Consider the following 20,261-nt stretch of genomic DNA (forward strand, 5'->3'; position numbering starts at 1 on the left):
GAGGGCTTTTGCCTCTTGCCAGGATATTCTCTTTCCTTGTGGGTTGTAGTCCAGTGCCTGTCTTATGTTTGTTTTGTTTTTCCCTGAGCGTGTGTCCTGACACAACAGCAATAAGTCAACACAACATGCTTACATCAAGACATGTTTTATTGTGACACAGAAATCTCAAACGCCATCTTATTCTTTACCTCTATAGTGCATTTTAGAGATCTGTGTTATGTTTCTGATGTGCAGAGGTAAGACAGTAAAAGTTAATTTAATGCAACCATAAATAATTGTAATAAATATCAAGTAAATGTACAGAACACATTCTTATCTCAACACCTCTTTGTATGGATATGTCCTTTTTAATGGTCTCTTCTACTCCTCGTAGGAATAGAAAGAGCATCCTTGTTAGCAGCGGTTTACCCTTTAAAAGAACAAAACCAAAACTAAATTGGCGAGCAATCCAAACATCCATCTTCAATATTTTGTTGTAGCTCTCGTTGTGTTCTTCAAGTCCCATCCAAGTCAAATGGCTGTTTAACTCACACAAGAAAACATGTTTCACCATGGAGCAGAAGAGAATGAGTGACAGAATCCATCTGAGTTCCAAGACATCAGGGCCAGACTACTGCATTTGGGGCCCCGGGGCACCGACATCCCCAAAAACATAATGCATTTCAACACATTTTGCCATGGTGCAGAGAAAAATTTGCAGTTTTTAATTATATTCTACACATTTTGACATGAGGCTAAGATAAAATGTTTTCAATGTTAAAGCTAATTTCCTGCAATTCTACACTTTTTGCCAAGGGGCTGAGAGAAGATTTTCCAGTTTTTAAGCTAATTTCCTGCAATTCTACACATTTTGCTATCATATGCTATTTTTTGTTGTTGTTGTGCGTGTGTGTGTGGGGGGGTGCTTGTTCAGTAATCCGGCCCAGCAAGACATTAAGGTGATATATTACTGGTAATTAAAAAAAAAAAAAAAAGTACAAAAAATAAACCCAACAAACTGGATATCCAATACAGAATATCCTAGTTAGCTCATTTTTAAATAATATTTTTTCCCTGGAAGAATAGCGCAGAGCAAAACAAAAAAATAATTGGTGAAGTGATGCAGCAATTCAAAGAAACTGCCATCAAATATAACATAGAAGTCTATTTACATTTTTTATTCTGTGAAGTCTTTACACAACTAAAACATTTTGGTTATGGGTCAAATAAAACTAAAAACCCAACAGCAATCCTGCTCATTCGTCACAGGAAATCTCTAAAAAGGCAAAACTAAAGTGAATTCGACCCCCTGGTGTGTGATTGTGTGTTGGGCTGGGGGATTCAGCACAGATTCAGTAGCAGTAGCACACAAGCAGTGTGGGAGAGCAGCTCGGGAGAATATCTCCCTCCAATTTCACAAAGCAACACAGGTTTCGCAACCTGAAATGCAAGTATAGGAGATCTAGCAACACAGAAGGCCAGATCTGGCAACCAGGTAGAGCTTTAGTCTGGTAGTCCAGCTTCAGTGTACGTGACCTTACCCTTCTGCCACAGCTACTAGGATACCTTAACTCAAAACTGCAACTTAATAGATTAATATGACTTTATACATGACTTATATAACCCTCTTAATAGACTTGAATAAAATATATTCATCGTATATATAGGCAGATAGTTAGTTTTGTCCTTTAGCAGTCCAACTTTACAGGCAGTAACTATATAATGACCTATACAGCGCTTGTCAACATTTTGAATGCAGAGAGCTGAACTGGTAATAAATAGGCAGCATCATAGAGTTCATTTTGGATATTAAGTAGACTTCTATCTCAAACATCAAACAATACTCAACCCATTCCAGAGGAATATTTAGGGTTCCCTTTTCACACAGAGCCTCCCCTTTTTGAGGAGGAGGTGCTTGTGGTAAAGGCATGCCTTAGAAAGATAGTCCCCTCTGGTAGGGAGTGGGAGGGGAACAGCAAGGACCTCTGAAAGAGAGGGAGGATAGGAAGAATAAAGAAAAATGAGGGGAAATAAGGTGGAAGAGAGAGTAGCTTTCCCTATAAACAGAAATGGTATGTGCCCTGTCACAGCTCCCTCCCACTGTGTGTAGAGATCAAAGAGTCACCTCAATGTCACTCCAAAACTCAGTGCAACCAGAAGAGACACCAACATCAGTGTCAAGGCAAGTGGGGCTGAACTCCTGAAAGGCTCAACCTGACTACAATGTTATTGAAATGAAGAGCTGGTACAAAGCCAAACATAAAACAAGCCGAAAAAGGAAAAGCTTCAGTGTCTTCTTGGTGAAGCAGGTTGGCCTTCTGTTCTGTGGGTTGAAGGTAAAGGTGGGTGGGGGATGTGGAGTGGGGATGTAAGAGGGTGGGGCTGTATGGGTAAGAAATAGTATGGTTGGTGTTGAATGGCATCATATGGAGGTGCTGTACTCCATCCATCAGGTCCCTTTAGCCGCTGAGAGGGTCTTCACGGTAGTGGACGGCATAGCGCAGCTTCTCCAGCATCACATCCAGGGAGCTGTACTGGGGAAGCTTCACCATAAACATGCAGGTCTCTACCCGGATGTAGCGGGAGTCTGGCGAACCTGGAAAACACACAAATAGGTAAACATACTGCAGGAAGAAAAAGCATCTAAAAACATTAAAGGAGCGACATGTAATATTTTAGGCATAAACTATATTTCTTCATAGATTTTGCAGGTGGAAATGTCACGTATAATATAACCTTTAAAACATTAAACATCTCAAGTGCACTTCTACCATATTCAAATTAAGCTCTGCGTAGAGTATTATGTACAGTCTAGAAAGTTATTTTCAATCAATCCCATGTTCTCCCGAGTGGCGCAGTGGTCTAAGGCACTGCATCGCAGTGCTAGCTGTGCCACTAGAGATCCTGGTTCGAATCCAGGCTCTGTCGTAGCCGGCCGCGACCGGGAGACCCATGGGGCGGCGCACAATTGGCCCAGCTTCGTCCAGGGTAGGGGAGGGAATGGCCGGCAGGGGATGTAGCTCAGTTGGTAGAGCATGGCGTTTGCAATGCCAGGGTTGTGGGTTCGATTCCCACAGGGGGAAAAATATATAATGTATGCACTAACTGTAAGTCGCTCTGGATAAGAGTGTCTGCTAAATGACTAAAATGTAAACGTAATAATGGCCCATAGTCTGATTGTTATTGCCTGGAACAGAAGCAGGCTATCTTGTTTAGGGACACCTACCTCTTATCTATGGAAGCTACATGTGCTCTAATTAAAATGTACTGTTCATACTGTTGTGATTGGAGTCTGACATGGGTATAAAATGTTTTTGGGAGTTTGATAAACTACAAGCTGATAAACAGTTCCCTTATTTTAAGGCTATACAGTAGGCCTAACACACACAGCAGAGGTCGGACGTAATTAGTTTTAAGAAAAGCGCTCTGTATCTTTTCCCCATAGAACAACCCCTACTAATTTACAGACATAATAAATCCAGGAAGGGTAAAAATAGCAAACAAAATGTTCAATATGTCCAAGGTTTGAAGACAGTGTTTGAGGACAACAAGCAGATAGCAACACACGTGGCTTTGACTTGTATGTCTGTTGTCCCACTACACCTTCTCTCTCTCTATGACACACACACCACACACTGACTTTTCCCGGCACTTACCTGCTGCCCCGTCCGGAGGGGCGATCTTCATGGGGTAGGGGGGTACGTGGGCGGTGTCCGGGCCCCCGTCCTTGCAGGGGCAGGTAAAGGGGATGCGCTCCTGGTTACAGGCAAACTTGATGAACTTGCAGAGCTCCTCCTGGGTGAACATCTCCAGGGCAGTCCAGAAGAACTCAATGTGCTGGTCTGTCTCCATCAGACCCACCTGGTACATGGTGTGGGCCTACAGACGGAGAGGTAACAGGGGTTCAGGCAAAAGAGTGACAATGATAAAGACATTCACTATTACTGCTCTGCAAAAATATAGTGATTCTTCTCATTACTCTATACTGTGAACAGAAAATTAAATAAAATACAAAATATTGTAGCACTGGTGCTCCTACCTTAGAGAATTTAGGAGCACTATAAAAATATATGTTTTAATTGATTGAGATACAGCCTACATTGGGCCTATATGAATCCTACTTACTTTTGAAGCACATCTCCTGAGGAAAATATCACTTTTCCTTTCTTTCTGTGCCACCAAAAGTTAGCATATACTGGTCAACTTACCAGGGCTGCACGATATGGGCAAAAAATAGAATTGTGATTTCTTTAACCAAATATTGCAATTTGATTTGCGATATAGATCAAAACACTTAGGTGAACTGTTGAAATCATAGAAACAGAATGATTATTCTAATTCCATGGTTGGTGTTGTTTGGCATGACAACAAATGAAAAAGTCAGGTAGGAGGGTAAGGTAGGAACATAAAGTGTTGGTCAGTGTTTCCCAGGGGGCTCTAAACACATATGAATAGATGTTGCATTTAGACAAACAATTTAGAATAGGCTATCGGATTCAGAACATGCCGTTGCACAAACATGCTGATCTACACCACCACCAGTAGCAACCCGTATTAGAGCTAACATTTGCTTTGTACTAGCTAGTGCATTTAGCTAAATGGCATTTAGCTAGCCACTAGCTAGTTAGCGATAAGCATTAGCGATTAGCATTATTTTTGGCACATGCCAACTTCCTTAGACTAACTCGCATTTTGCAGAGAGCAAGACACACAAATGAAAAGTATAATAGAGAAAACGTGGATTCATATTTAGAAGCAACGTGGAAAGCAGCATCATTCTTGTTTTGGAAGAATATATTGAGTGCATGAATTGACAGCATGCTGAGAGAATAAACAGTGTGGAGGAACTGTGTGCTGCCTGCTTGGGTGCCATGGGGCGAGGCTTGTGTGTGTGGCCTGGGCACTGGAAGCAAGCAGCCATGGGAGGCAGCCTGTCTTTTTTGAACCGTTTAGAGAAGAGTGTTGCGGCGAAATATTGTTACGCATTTAATTTTGTATTGGATTTTCTGTAAGTCGCACTGGTGTCCCAAAGTAAAACTACAGGTCGCACAACAAAATATTGTGTCGCATATGCAACCAAACTGGTCGCACTTTAGAGCCCTGGCTGTGACTATTCATTCTTAGTGGTGGATCAGGATGAGGATGGTGGAGTGATGATTGGAGTGTCCTAGGGTTTTAGAAGGGGATGTGTACAGTAGGTTTGAGGTGGCAGGGTGTGGGGTGTATGCGTTAGCTACCTTGAGGAACTCCAGGTTGATGTAGGGTAGGCCACAGGTTCGTAGCTCCACCTCCAAGGGGCTGAGCATGGTGAGCAACTGCAGGGGGATGATGGAGCCCAGGCCAGCTCGCACCGCTGTCATACACTCCACATTCTGAAGCTCCTGCAGACGCAGGCCCCGCAATGCCCGCGCATACATATCCTTATTCTCCCAGCTAGAGGGTTAAACAGAGATAACACATTCTGTCAAAGTCAGAAAGTACTGTAGATTACATGAGCAAAATTATTTTTAGAGAAGAACTGATGGCTAAAGGGAATCACAGAGTACATCAATAGAGACCCATATGAACTCAGCAAGTCCCCTGGCCATAGAGGCAGAATGTCCCTGTACCTGACACTGAGGTTGTGTCCCCCCTGGCACAGCTCCACCTCCTCTCCGGTCATTGTGATGTAGGTGAAAGTGCAGCAGGGCCGGCTGGGGGAGTCGGGGCTTTCTCCTGAGTGGTACTGGGACGAGATCTCTGCACACAGGGCCTCCAGATCGTCCTCCTCACTTACCTGGGGGGCAGAAGGCAAGGGTCGTGTAGAGGTCAATGGAACACTGACCTTGGGGAAAAGGGGGGACAGCGGAATGGAGAAACTACAGTCTGGATGTGAACTGTAGAAAGCAGGGTCAGCGGTGACCGTATGGAGTTACAGTAGAAATGGATTGGTCAATAGGCTACTGATTGGTTGTTTCTGGTCAGAGCTTTCAAAACACCTGTCCTTTTTCCAGAAAGAGGAGTCACTACATTACATGTTTCAATGAAAACAACACTGCCCATATGACTGTCTATATGACTCTCTTTTACACTCTCAATCTTCTTGACGTAGTTGTATGTGAGCAGATCGGCCTCCTGCAGGTCCTGCTCTGGGTCCAGGGGCTCGCCCACCAGGCCCTTCCAGAAGGAGCCCAGCAGGTCCAGGGGCAGGGGCACGTCTGCCCGGATGGCGATGCCCAACAGCTGGCCAAAGAAGTGCAACAGCTGCTCCTCCGCATAGCTGATCGGACAGGGCGTCAGAATATACTTCCCCTTTGGAATAAAACGGCACAAAAGCACCACAATCAAGTTAGACTCTTCTAGACTCTTCAGTAATGCAGTGATCACTGCCCATGCAGTGCTCAACTGGTTTGCAATCTAGACACGGTTTATACTCCTAGTATATACTGTTGGGAGCAGGATTAATACAAATGTACACAAACTATTTGGACATTCTTTTCTCCCTGGTGTTAAAAGGGTGCTGCAACCAGGGCATACTGAGGGAGAAGGCAGATGGGCGTGTCACTGTACAGTACCTTGTTGCGGTTGGCTGCTACACTGGGGCAGGGGAGCAGCAGGGAGAGGGCGGAGCTCTGGAGTTCCTTACACACCTGCCACAGGAAATGACGGAAGGAGCCGCCTGGGGAGACACAGAGGTCAGGGGTCAACAGACAGTGTTTCACCTTCAGTCTGATCAAACACTAGAGCTAATTCCTAGAGGACAATGTTAGGGGAAGAAGGTTGATACTAACTGGTGCCGTGGACCTCCTCTCCAGTGAAGCGGATGTTGAAGGCATAGGTGGGGTCTCCTCCACTGGCCAGCTTCACACACAGCTGGGACGATGGCACACAGGCCAGCTGGCGTGCCGCCTGGCAAAAGTAGGTGTTCTCTGACAAAGGGATCTCTCCTGGAGAAACACACACACACCATCAACACTCAAAGTAGAGGGCATAACGTGAATGAACATAAAACAGGACTCTGGGCTTGTCCTATGAGCTCACCTCCTACAATCTCCAGGGGGTCCAGCGTGATCTCGGGGGCAGCGTGGTCTGCAGTTCGCTGTACTGTGGCGTTCAGCACCTGGTTCATCACTATCACTTTGGTATCATAGAACACCAGGCCTGCATAGAGATAGGGTGGAGGTAGAATGGGTGGAAGGTCAGCAAGACTCTGCTTTAATCCAGTTCATATTAGAGGTCTTCACAGTTTCAACAGACCCGAAATTCAGAGATCCAACCCGAGACCCGAGCAAAAGAGAGAGAGAGAGAGAGTGAGTAGGTAAAAGGGACCTTGGCCTAGGCTACTGTTGATTGCGAAGATAGAGTGCTTTTTCATTGACGTAAAACCAAAGTTGGAGAAGAAAGAGTAGAGTGAAAAGAAACCGACACGGGAAATGTCCTCAGGGACGTTTTAATATTATAGTGGACAAAGATGAGAATAATATTGGCGTGGTCAAATAGACTGTGTGCAACTCGCTATTCAGGTTTGATGCAATTTTCGACCTTTCATTTATTTATCATCAATTGTTTAGTCATTATTCTTATTATCATTGTAAATCATTATTATTATTATTATAGGCCTATTTAATAATCTAAACCAGTTATTTAAATAGCCTATGCAAAAAGTTTTATTTTTATTTTTTATTTTGTTGAGACATTTTCATTGGCTAAATCAAGTTGTCTCTTTCATTTTGTGCTTTGTATTTAGTTTAAGGTTAAAAGTAGGCCTGTTGTAAAATAAATAGTATTAGCCTATTGCTGTCATTTTTTGGGTAGGCCTACAATAAGCAATCACCTTTGATGGTTATAGCCGTAATATAGGCCTAGCCTGTTAAAAACGTTTTTGAAGGTTTTATTCTGTTGAGACATTTTCGTTGTCCAAATTAAGTTCCAGCTGTAATGTGTTTGCCACAATATAATAAAATTACCAGTAGGCCCACTATGCTACTCGCATTCAAACCATGAAAAGGAAAAACCAAAGAGGGAAAGATGCTAAACTTAATTGGAATGCCACAATACAATAAAATAACCTGTTCGTATTTCCCCTATAAACAATGACTTGACTTACTTTTGGTATTACCCGAATAAAGTTAAGCAACTTTGTGAAGGTTTGGAGTGCTATGGCTATCATTAGGCTTAGCTACTGCAGGCCTATGAAGGCAATGCGCAACGGCACTCCAACTGACTCCGACAGTTGAACTTGAGGTGAGGAAGGCCTACCAGAGTTACTCCTTTAATCTAACAATATAATGCTCAACTGTATAAAAAAATATTTGGATAGAAAATTAACGAATAAGCCCCCTTCTGTACGCCTATATATGTATAGCAGTAGTAGCCTATCTGATAAGTATAAAGAAATCTGTCGATGTCAGGAACAAGGCGGCATGATATCTCCATCTTTCTCTCAGTCGCTCTAGGGCTAGGTTTTTTTTTTGCATGGGCTGCGTCTCAATCCATCGCATCCGCCGATATCGCCCTTCCGCATCTGCGGTGAAAGGTGGCAGAGCTAGAGCTGTGTTTCTCAGACCATGAGACATCCACGAAAATCTGTCTTCTCACAAAATCTTATGTGGTGTCCGAACAGTTTGGCCTACAAACTATTGAAAGTTTAGCCTACAAACTATTTGACCACTCTATTGAAAGACTCTCACGAACATGATGGTGTTCTCCGTTTTGCTCAAGAACGCCCACAAGCCTCACAAGACTTGTCTGAAGGTCCCCAGTACCAGTTTAAAAAATGCATGGAAGTATATATGGAGATAGTTTAGTGCCTAAAATATAGAGATAAATACATAAAAAATATATATTTAAAAAAATGTTTCCTGATCTGCTTATATCTCTCAGATTTATGACAGACACTTCAGAACAAACTTCCTTTAGATTTTTTAGGGGACTATCTATTGAGTGAATCTGTTATTCAATGCGTTTATATTGGCTAATAGCAGTAACGCCAAATTCATCCAACAATTTGTTGCTTTTAAAAATATATACAGTGGGGAGAACAAGTATTTGATACACTGCCGATTTTGCATGTTTTCCTACTTACAAAGCATGTAGAGGTCTGTAATTTTTATCATAGGTACACTTCAACTGTGAGAGAAAATCCAGAAAATCACATTATGATTTTTAAGTCATTAATTTGCATTTTATTGCATGACATAAGTATTTGATACATCAGAAAAGCAGAACTTAATATTTGGTACAGAAACCTTTGTTTGCAATTACAGAGATCATACGTTTCCTGTAGGTCTTGACCAGGTTTGCACACACTGCAGCAGGGATTTTGGCCCACTCCTCCATACAGACCTTCTCCAGATCCTTCAGGTTTCGGGGCTGTCGCTGGGCAATACGGACTTTCAGCTCCCTCCAAAGATGTTCTATTGGGTTCAGATCTGGAGACTGGCTAGGCCACTCCAGGACCTTAAGATGCTTCTTACGGAGCCACTCCTTAGTTGCCCTGGCTGTGTGTTTCGGGTTGTTGTCATGCTGGAAGACCCAGCAACGACCCATCTTCAATGCTCTTACTGAGGGAAGGAGGTTGTTGGCCAAGATCTCGTGATACCTGGCCCCATCCATCCTCCCCTCAATACGGTGCAGTCGTCCTGTCCCCTTTGCAGAAAAGCATCCCCAAATAATGAGGTTTCCACCTCCATGCTTCACGGTTGGGATGGTGTTCTTGGGGTTGTACTCATCCTTCTTCTTACTCCAAACACGGCAAGTGGAGTTTAGACCAAAAACCTCTATTTTTGTCTCATCAGACCACATGACCTTCTCCCATTCCTCCTCTGGATCATCCAGATGGTCATTGGCAAACTTCAGAAGGGCCTGGACATGCGCTGGCTTGAGCAGGGGGACCTTGCGTGCGCTGCAGGATTTTAATCCATGACGGCGTAGTGTGTTACTAATGGTTTTCTTTGAGACTGTGGTCCCAGCTCTCTTCAGGTAATTGACCAGGTCCTGCCGTGTAGTTCTGGGCTGATCCCTCACCTTCCTCATGATCATTGATGCCCCTCGAGGTGAGATCTTGCATGGAGCCCCAGACCGAGGGTGATTGACCGTCATCTTGAACTTCTTCCATTTTCTAATAATTGCGACAACAGTTGTTGCCTTCTCACCAAGCTGCTTGCCGATTGTCCTGTAGTCCATCCCAGCCTTGTGCAGGTCTACAATTTTATCCCTGATGTCCTTACACAGCTCTCTGGTCTTAGCCATTGTGGAGAGGTTGGAGTCTGTTTGATTGAGTGTGTGGACAGGTGTCTTTTATATAGGTAACGAGTTCAAACAGGTGCAGCTCAAACAGGTGCAGTTAATACAGGTAATGAGTGGAGAACAGGAGGGCTTCTTAAAGAAAAACTAACAGGTCTGTGAGAGACGGAATTCTTACTGGTTGGTAGGTGATCAAATACTTATGTCATGCAATAAAATGCAAATGAATTACTTAAAAATCATACAATGTGATTTTCTGGATTTTTGTTTTAGATTCCGTCTCTCACAGTTGAAGTGTACATATGATAAAAATTACAGACCTCTACATGCTTTTGTAAGTAGGAAAACCTGCAAAATCGGCATTGTATCAAATACTTGTTCTCCCCGCTGTATATATACCTTAAGGTGTCTTTAAATTCTAAATTAAATAGCTAAATAATCCTTGGTATGACCATCTTAAAACAATTCCATGTTATCTTAGAACCCCTCCCCCGGCTTAGACAGGGCTTAGACACTAGAGGGTTAACATCATTTAAAAAAAAATATGAATATCATATAGTCAACACCTATAACAAATGCAATGCCCTGATGCATTTAGCGGTCAAATCTCCGACAGCTGAACCGTGAGGTAGACAATTATTGTTTTAGGAAAGTAAAAAACAATAACACTATAAAGTTTTTAATATGGCACACATCGAAACAACAAATATATATATTTTTAATTTGTTATAGGCAGTTTAAGGACAATTAACTGTGGATCTTTTGGCCAATATTGTTGTTTATTGATGGCGCTGGCAGCGCCCAGTTGGAGGTTTCTTTCTCTCCCTTTTTCTACTCTTGGATCTGAACGGGTCTCTCGCATCCGAACCAGCATGGGTCTGTTTTCTACGGTCCTTTTCGGAACGGGTCTGACCGTCCTCGGGTCCATTTGGAACGGTTCTCCGAAAAAATTAAGAATGTATTTACGCATATCGGGTCGGGTACGAAAGCTACGGATCCATTTCGGAACGTGTCCAACTTTTTTGACCCATGAAGACCTCTAGTTCATATGCCCCACATACACCCCCAGAGCTAGTCACAATGTAAAACGTATTAAAGATTTACCAATAGGTCAATGTCCTGATACAACACCATTCCTTAAATGACCCACATACAGCGCACTGTTGCTGAGTGCCTTTGACCTGAGCTGAGATGTTATTATTGTGTGTGTGTGTGTGTGTGTGTGTGTGTGTCACCTTTGGCCCTACAGAGCAGCGCTGCGATGCTGTTCTGGTAGGTGTGTGTTTGTCTCAGCTCCACCAGCGGCAGGAAGAAACTCTCCAGGGAGTTGTTAAGAGACTGCAGTAGAGCAAAGCGTAGACGCAGGCTCTCCACAGGCACATCTACACGCACACACACATCAAAGAGAAGGGAAATGTGAACACAGCAACACACATACCCATCCACACACCCACCCACTAACCATGTACATGTAAACAAACGCTCACAATCACGTTTACTGACATTCAATACCATACAAACATGTAAAAATAGCTTGTGTGTGTAAACTGATGACGTGGTCTGTCAGTGAGTAGGTCACATACTGAGGAGACAGGCCACGCGTGGGTCAGCAATGTCACTGGGCTCCAGGTAGGCCTCGTGGGGGTGCAGCCTGGCAGGTGTGATAGCCAGGTGACCACACAGCCTGTTGATGTACTGAACCAATGCTACGTCCATCTCCAGACTCCACCTCCTACAAGCCTTCTGGGCGTGACGCGTGTCTATACAGGTACACCTGGAAACAGAAGAGAAGGGGAACAGCCACTAGATATGAACAGATCCTCTTCATACATAATATGGCTTAATCTTACACCAGCTGACTTTCTCTGATTACACACTGCACAGTGCAGTATAGTGTGTGATTCAGATGATTCAAAAAAAAAATTATTCTTACGAGTACATCATGTGATGTGTTGACGTAACAGTCACAGTCTGTTCCATGCTCTGAAAGTGTACAACCTGCTCCAGTCATGCGTTTTCCGTTCCCCACTCTGCTTAGAATGTGACCTAGGTGGTGTGTCACCAAGCTCACCTTTCAAAGTGGAGGTCGTAACCACAGGCCAGAATGGCCCTCCACACGCTACGGATGTCCTGCTTGGCCCGGTCCACAGCAAACTTATGGAAGCCCTCCAGAGTCAGATACTTCTCCTCTGGGACTATGTCAGAGAAGGGTGAGGGAGGAGATTATACATATATAAATACATGAATTTACACAGTCATCTAAATTCTAACTTGAGGGAAATCTTAATCAACTCCAGTGAGAGATAGGTAACATGAGAGGGTACATGGTGGTCAGTACCTTCAGGCTTCTTGGCAGGAGATTTCTCTGTTTCTTTCTCATCAGGCCTGGATTTCTCAGGGGACTTGGGCTTCAGTACACTCTTCTTCTCACTCAATGCAGTCCTGATAGACATGGAAAGAAGTCAGGGACAGGGGCCAACGGAAAATGTCTGTCTTAATGAGTACTGACACATGTCATGGATGACATGGCAGCATACTGAATGAGTCTTGATATGATGATTATGCATAATAAGCCAACTTTAATCACTCTCCATTTTCCTTCTATAAGTGGATGAAGAAACCACAGGGTAGAGTTTTTATTGCAATTCTGTGTTTCTAAATATGAGAAGTTAATTTGAAAAGACTCGCTATTTAAGTAACACATTTGAGCGTGGGAAGCGTTGAGAAAAGGATCTTAGGGGGGAGTATAATTTTGAAACCCATTACTTTCTGCAATTACCAAGCCTCTAATTTCAAGTGTGGGTGGAAACTATTTAGGAAAATGGCTTTCAGGGTGGCATTGTGTGTGTGGTGAGGGCCAAAACTCACCTGACACTGTTGAGCACAGACCTCTCCTTGGTTGGTGGTTTGGTGATGGGTCTCTTGGTGCTCACCACCTTGCATGCGTGCTGTTCCTTAACCGCCTTACTGTATTTGTTCTTGTTAGGCTTGGGGGTGCCATATTTACGCAGAATCTGTAGAACATATAACAATGCTCAGACAAACATGGGTGCAGATGCATATATATGTGAGTGTGTGCCTGTGTGTGTAATCATGTGGATGAAGCAGGCTCAATTAAGCATATAATATCTATATTAAAAGTTGTGTGTTCAAGCACTCTCATGGGTGGTGTACCAACCTGCGTCAGTTGCTCCTCCAGCACCTTCTTAGGCGGCCGTATGTGAGTGAAGAAGACGTGGAGGAGGTTTCCAGGAGTCTGGGAGTTGATCTGCTCCTTGCTCAGGTAGATGTCTGACACTTTGACAGGCTTGGCTGGCGTGAGGCTCAGCATCTGCTCTGAGTGGACACAACTCTTATAAATGTCCGTCAGCACATCTCGCGCACTTGGCACCAACTTGTCCCCTGGGAACATAGGAGGAGAAAAGATTATGACCCCTTTATCAGTATTGGTAGAGTACAGGTGGTTAAACCTAGGTAGAGAGTATACTACTACCAACCTCTGAGAGACTTGTCCAGGAAGTAGTCCTCGAGGGCGGAGCTACCCTGTGTGTCAAACAGGCTTTGGTTGACACTGGAGGCTGTGAGGATCTCCTCATTAGTCATCTCCATCAGCTCCTCCTCACCCTCCAGGCTGGATAAGCCAATCAAATCACTGCTGTTGAAGAGGCTAGCGCGGATCTTCTCTACTTTGGCCCGGGCGCGAACCTAGATTGAGCATATGCACAACAGAGGAAGGACATGCAAGTATGTCTCCATCAAAGCTCAAACAAAAAAACAATCAACAATATATTACGTTTTCATGTACGCGACCCACCTCTATGACAGCATAGCCCTTAATGGGCCGGGCCAAGATGGCATTGCTGTCCAGAGAGGTGACCGTGTACATGGAGCCCCCGTCTGAAACAGAGGCTGTTTCTGCGCTGTCCAAAGGCTCCCCGAGGCTGCCCAGACTGCCCAGGCTCCCCGTGCTGCACAGGGAGATATCTAGGCTCTCCTGGCTGGACACCGTGTGGGGATCAAGTGGGCCCTGCTGTGGGGAGGGGATGGCAGAGGCTGCAGCCGCGGGGGTGAGAGGTGGGGCAGCCAGCAGATCCTGGTCCACAGAGAGTTCACTGGCGGTGCGGGACACGCCCCCCTGAGAGGAGCTGCAGATGGAGGTCTGGCTCGTGGAGGCAGAGGCTGAGACACTCATGGCTGGAGTCACACTGCTGGAGCTGTCTGGGCTCTCGTTGCTCCCGTTGCTGGGGAAGGGACGCTCAGGCTCGGGGGCTGCTTTGCCATCCAGAGGGGTGGACACCCCGGCTCCTGCCTTGGACTTTTTTGGGTCGTCCTCCTGCAGGGGGATGAAGATCTCATCCTTGAAGAGCCCCCCGTGGGCGTTGCAGGCCCTGCGGATGGCGCTGCGCACCACAGCCTCCTCCAGGTGGGTGGGGATGCCAGAGAGCACCAGCAGGCGGCTGTGAGCGGTAGGTCCCACCAGGGCCTGGCAGGCGTCAGTCACAGCATCATTTGTAACACTCAGCCCCTGGGGGTCCTTGTTGGCCAGGTGACGCAGGATCATGAGCAGGGTGAGGCCACGGTGGAACCACAGCATGTCCTCAGGTTTACTACCAGCCATGTTGAGCAGGGCACTGTCGCTCTCTGATAGACGAGCCCCTCCAGCAGAACCCCTCTTCCCTGAGGCTGCCGCCACTGCTGCTGCCGCACGCTCCCTCTTCATCTTCACCTTCTTACGCTTGGAGAGCAGGCTGGGGCTCTGGGGGGTCTGGCCTGGGGAGGAGGAGGAGGATGAGGAGGAGTCGCTGAGGTTAGGGGCACTGGTTGAGGACAGAGCTCCCACTCCTGAGCACCCCACATTGTGGGGGAGCGTGACCTCAGCTACAGCCAGGCACACCTCCATCAGGGCGTGAAAGTAGGTGGAGAATCTGCTCTGCTCGGCCCCCAGAGCCAGGCCACCACCGCCAGAGGAGCCCCCTGCTCCGGCCCCTGCAGCCACCCAGCCCTGGGTCTCCCGGTCGTACAGCTTGCGGAGCTCCGTCTGCAGGGCCATGAGCACAGCCAGGCAGGGGTTGAGCAGCAGGGCGATGGAGCTGGACAGGCCTGCAGGGCTCTTCCGCTGCTCCAGGTGGTGGATCTTACGGAAGAGCTCAGCGAGCAGGTGGAAGGAGAGTTCCTTGATGCAGGGGGCCAGATCTGTGGTCCATAACAAGCCACCTAGAACACCACAGACAGGGAGAGAGGGGTAAAATAAACTATTTAAAAATGGAGACCAACTTGTTGTCAAGCACAAAACAGGATGCAATATTAGTCACAACAAGGGACTGAGGGTTATGGAAATAATGTTCAGACATGTTGGACACCTAATGGCCATGGATGCAGACATTTCAAAGATAATAGATTTTATGGAAGTGTAGCACCTACCCAGCAGCTCCACTACCTGCAGCAGCACAGATGAGGGCACAGTGTCCAGCTCCTCCTCAGAGCGCTCACTGCTCCCACCTAGCTCCCACGTCAGCAGCTGCTCAGCAAACGCCATGGCCAGGGGGAACTCCAGCGGCAGGGAGTGCAGCACTAGCACCGCACCAGGAGGGGGCGACACCCCTGTGAGAGAGAGAGAGCGAGAGAGAGAGAGAGAGAGAGAGAGAGACAGTGAAACATACACAAGCTATTATAAATACATGTTAATCATGTTAAACAGAAAGAAACAATTAGAACCAGGGCTGTGACGATTATGGAATTTTGGGTAGTGATTACCGGTAATTGTCATTGAAATGGCCACGGTTATTGTCATAATTGTTAGCTTGTAATACATCTTTGAAAATTAGCTACGACATACCTAATGAATACAACACAGTTTTGGTGACACCCCGGTTTAAAAAACAAATAGTTTTGACCTCTTGCAACTTTTGGAAATGAAGCTTCTCCTCCCAACTGTGCTGTTCTGCTCGTAAATTATTACCAACTTTACCCACTTCATGTAAAAATGTCAAACTGCTATTGGGTAAACAATATCTACTTGAATATGAAGTTGAATCCCCCTTTTCCTAAAATTAATGTATTAAGACATTATTATTATTATTTTTGTTCACGGTTATTGTCGGTAACACGATTATACGATAATTGTGCCTATTTAGAACATACACATGCTGAAAGAAGCTATTACTGTAAGTCAGGACTAGGGGAGATCAAGCACTCACCCAGTTTGATGTGCACTTTGTCAGTGGGGATGATGACAGTGGGGTACTGGTTGGTGGTGGGAGGGGGGGTGAGGCCTGTGTTGGAGGGCGAGGCATCCAGAGGGTAGCACACCGCCTCCATCAGGTTGAGCTGGCCGTTCCTGCGCACCTTGTGACCCAGGCCATAAACCATGACCCGCGCCCATGGGGCTTTGTACAGGGAGGAGCTAGTGGGGGGGAGAGGGCAAGAGAGAGAGGTAGAAAATGGGTCACTAACCTCAACTGCAAGACATCTAGGGTCATCAAAGTTAATGGGTTTAACTTAGATAAAGGTAATTGTGTTAAATTAGCTCACTCTTTGCGGCAGCCTAGTTGGCTCTCTTTGCAGGAGACGATCACGAAGGCAGCACCCGGGAAGTTGACATCCATGCTGACCTTTGATTCTGATACCGGGAAGTCCTCTGAGATGAACTGCTCTGGTGCATTCTACATAACGGAACAAGGGAAATCAAGATTAACTATGTTAAAAGCAAAAGATCTTCGTCCCTGGGGAAATATACATTGAGCCACAGACTCGGGTCATTAGTTAATCCAGAGCTAACCTGTAAGAAGCAGCAGATCTGCTTGGTGAGCTCCAGCAGGCTCTCCTCCCCCTGATGCAGGGCACGGGTGATGGCCACGGTGAGCCACTCCCTGATGGGCTGTGCATTGCCCTGGTAGAACAGGTCTGTGGGAGAGCAGCTCTGGCCCTGCAGGTTGTGGAGTAGAGACTGGGCCAGCAGGATGGAGCTGGAGCTGATGGTGCCATCTGCAGGACAAAGAGAACAACACAGCACATAGATCATGGAAAGAGCTCCTCCAAATCACTCCATACACTTAAACATATATTTCAGTGTAGACCTTCTTATTCCATTAATTGTTCTAACTTTATTCTATTTAACCCATTATTTTCTATGGATTATCATCTCATCTAGAGAAAGTCCACTTACCAGGCAGAGGCGGAGCCAGAAGTTGATTGGACAGCAGCTGCAGGTGTTCCAGGGTGATGTCTCGAATGGCTGGGATATGGAAGAGGCGGGTGAAGGTGTGGGGGCTCTTGGGGGCAAAGATGTTAAGTAGAGCCATGCGGCAGTAGAGCCTAGCCAGGGCACTCTCACAGCGCAGAAGCTCCCTGAAACACAGCAGGCCACGGAGGATGATTTACAGTTCTTAGCCATGTGTTATTTCAGAATGTGTGTACGTGTGTGTTGGAGTGTAAGTGTTAGTGTCTGTGTGTTACCTGTGGATCTGGATGTTACTGCTGTCTAGATTGACAAGGCCATTGGCAGCAGTACGGCGGGATCCAGCAGGGGGGCGCTCCAGCATCTCAATGGGATACCAGTATCTCACCAGCACCCCCTCACTGCGCAGGTACGTCTCTACCTGAACCAGCTCATTCACCTGGACATACACACACAGTAATGAGTGAGAGAGACCATTGACACACTGTCAAAAGAGACAAAGCTCAACTTCTAATCGCTTTGTTTCTATGCAGTGTGAAGTTAGGTGTTCTACACTCACAGAGTCCACGTCCAGAACCACTCCGTGCAGGCCGAATGTTTTCAACATGCCTCGGATGGCAAACTTGGGCAGGGCTGTTCCGCCTGTGGTGCTGTTGGTGTTGTTGCTGTCTGGACAGCGGATGACCACCGTCAAACCTGAGAAGAGGACACATATGTAAGGGCAAAGCCTGGTAACACTACAGCATATCAGTGTTCATAATGATAATGTTTATGCATCTATATTACAAAAATGCTAAAAATAAAATAGTGCTCTGTTAATGTTTAAACCAGCTATCGGGAAAACTCCTGTGTTTACTAACGTATTTAAAGTAAGGGTCAAAGTTGATGTGACATAAATGCAGGGATTTTTCTGCCATTGAAATCCTTGGGCGGGCCGCCTAAGCATTCTTTCAGGTCGCCTAAGTCAAAACAGTGCAAATTGTTTTTTTAAATACAATTTCTGGATGGAAAAACTATTTCAGTGTAAACTTAAACCAGATATAAATTATATAGAAAAGATAATGGACCTATATATATATTTTTATAATCTTTGAGAACTAGCAATCACTAACATAAAAGCTAGACAATAAGGGAAAACTGAAAATTCCAAAAACAAGAAACTTAGAAGTATTGATTTTGTTATTACATTTGAGCAAAATAACACTGCATTAGCCAATGCAAAATGCATAGAATTGCAGTGTTAAAACTGCCACATTTTCTCTAAGCTCCATGGAGAAATGTGTAGAACTGCAGGAAATTGGCTTAAAAATGTAAACATTACTCTACACCTCCAAGATGAGGGCCTCTAGAATGTTTTCTAAAATTCAGCCGCGTCGACCACGCCCACCACCTAAGCCCCTTTTTGATCCAGAAAAAAACGGAAACGGTTCAATAACCGAGGCCTCTAGCATGGTGTTGGGTGCAGGTGCAGGGGACCTTTGCGGACTTTGTCGATGGTGAACTTGTTGGCCTCATCCTTGATGTCCTCGATGGTGGGGAGGTAGAGGTCCCTGGGGATACCCCCGTTCTCTTCATACAGGAACTCCACTGTCTGCCGGGCTATGTCAACCATGCCTGCAAAACATATACAATAAAAACACCACAAAAGAACAAACGTCAAAAAACATATTTCACTTTGTTTTAAAAGGTCAAACAGTGGAGTCAATAGGGAGTTGCTCTTTAAAACGGAGCTACAGGGTTTACCACCTCTTTTACCACCTAGTTTTCAGTGAGTGAGTGTCCCAAGTGGCTCGAGAGCAGAGACGCGCACAGACGAGGAACTGAACATCCAGTGCCTTCAGAAAGTATTCATACCCCATGACTTTTTCCACATTTTGTTGTTTTACAGCCTGAATTTATTGTCTTCCTCGCCTACACACAATACTCCACAATGTCAGAGGGGAATAATGTTTTTAGAATTTTTTACAAATTAATACAAAATGAAAAAGCTGAAATGTCTTGAGTCAATAAGTATTCAACCCCTTTGTTATGGCAAGCCTAAATAAGTTAAGTAGTAAAAATGTGCTTACAAGTCACATAATAAGTTGCATGGACTCATTCTGTGTGCAATAAGTGTTTAACATGATTTTTGAATGACTTATCTCTGTACCCCACACATACAATTATCTGTAAGGTCCCTCAGTTGAGCAGTGAATTTCAGACACAGATTCAACCACAAAAACCAGGGAGGTTTTCCAATGCCTTGCAAAGACAGACACTGGGAGACAAATTCACCTTTCAGCAGGACAATCACCTAAAACACAAGACCAAATATACACTGGAGTTGCTTACCAAGACAACATTGAATGTTCCTGAGTGGCCTAGTTACAGTTTTGACAAAAAATTCAAATCTATAGCAAGACTTGAAAATGTCTGTCTAGCAATAATCAACAACCAACTTGACAGAGCTTGAATAATTTTTAAAAGAATAATGGGCAAATATTGTACAATCCAGGTGTGCAAAGCTCTTAGAGACTTATCCAGAAAGACTCTGGCTATAATCACTGCCAAAGGTGATTCTAACATGTATTGACTCACGGGTGTGAATACTTATGAAAATGAGATATTTCTGTATTTCATTTTCAATAAATTTGCTAACATTTCTAAAAACATGTTTTCACTATATGTCATTATGGGGTATTGTGTGTAGATGAATCAATTTTGAATCCAAATCCTCACCCAGCTGCAGTGCTCCCTTGATCTGGTCCAGACCAGACTTCCTCTCTGCCTCGTTGCGAAAGCGTCGGCGGATGGTGGGGAACACCTTTGTCTCCCAGGCCTTCACCAGCAGGGCATAGTGGTCCTCCTGAGGAGGGGGTGGGGGGGTGGAGGGGCAGCAGTA

At 45.2% G+C, this 20,261-nt stretch overlaps 1 protein-coding gene across 1 annotated transcript in view; it reads right to left on the reverse strand.

Moving 5' to 3' along the window:
• Positions 1-129: 129 nt before the first annotated feature.
• The window catches only part of LOC311141730 (putative E3 ubiquitin-protein ligase HECTD4), a 59,610-nt gene continuing 39,478 nt past the window's right edge, over positions 130-20,261 (reverse strand). The window contains exons 51-75 of the mRNA XM_084177161.1: positions 20,099-20,225; positions 18,857-18,994; positions 17,940-18,076; positions 17,659-17,819; positions 17,369-17,550; positions 16,982-17,187; positions 16,735-16,865; positions 16,401-16,606; positions 15,625-15,804; positions 14,018-15,417; positions 13,701-13,908; positions 13,382-13,605; positions 13,072-13,217; positions 12,542-12,645; positions 12,275-12,398; positions 11,787-11,977; positions 11,439-11,585; positions 7,000-7,119; positions 6,750-6,905; positions 6,534-6,637; positions 6,049-6,270; positions 5,589-5,755; positions 5,217-5,412; positions 3,636-3,858; positions 130-2,575 (exon numbers count right to left, since the gene is read on the reverse strand). Coding sequence (XP_084033287.1) covers positions 2,439-2,575; positions 3,636-3,858; positions 5,217-5,412; positions 5,589-5,755; positions 6,049-6,270; positions 6,534-6,637; positions 6,750-6,905; positions 7,000-7,119; positions 11,439-11,585; positions 11,787-11,977; positions 12,275-12,398; positions 12,542-12,645; positions 13,072-13,217; positions 13,382-13,605; positions 13,701-13,908; positions 14,018-15,417; positions 15,625-15,804; positions 16,401-16,606; positions 16,735-16,865; positions 16,982-17,187; positions 17,369-17,550; positions 17,659-17,819; positions 17,940-18,076; positions 18,857-18,994; positions 20,099-20,225 — 5,337 coding nt within the window. The 3' untranslated portion in view covers positions 130-2,438. The remainder of the gene's footprint in view (positions 2,576-3,635; positions 3,859-5,216; positions 5,413-5,588; positions 5,756-6,048; positions 6,271-6,533; positions 6,638-6,749; positions 6,906-6,999; positions 7,120-11,438; positions 11,586-11,786; positions 11,978-12,274; positions 12,399-12,541; positions 12,646-13,071; positions 13,218-13,381; positions 13,606-13,700; positions 13,909-14,017; positions 15,418-15,624; positions 15,805-16,400; positions 16,607-16,734; positions 16,866-16,981; positions 17,188-17,368; positions 17,551-17,658; positions 17,820-17,939; positions 18,077-18,856; positions 18,995-20,098; positions 20,226-20,261) is intronic.

Source organism: Coregonus lavaretus (assembly GCF_964263955.1).
Source record: "Coregonus lavaretus genome assembly, chromosome: 14".
Classification (NCBI taxonomy): Eukaryota; Metazoa; Chordata; class Actinopteri; order Salmoniformes; family Salmonidae; genus Coregonus; species Coregonus lavaretus.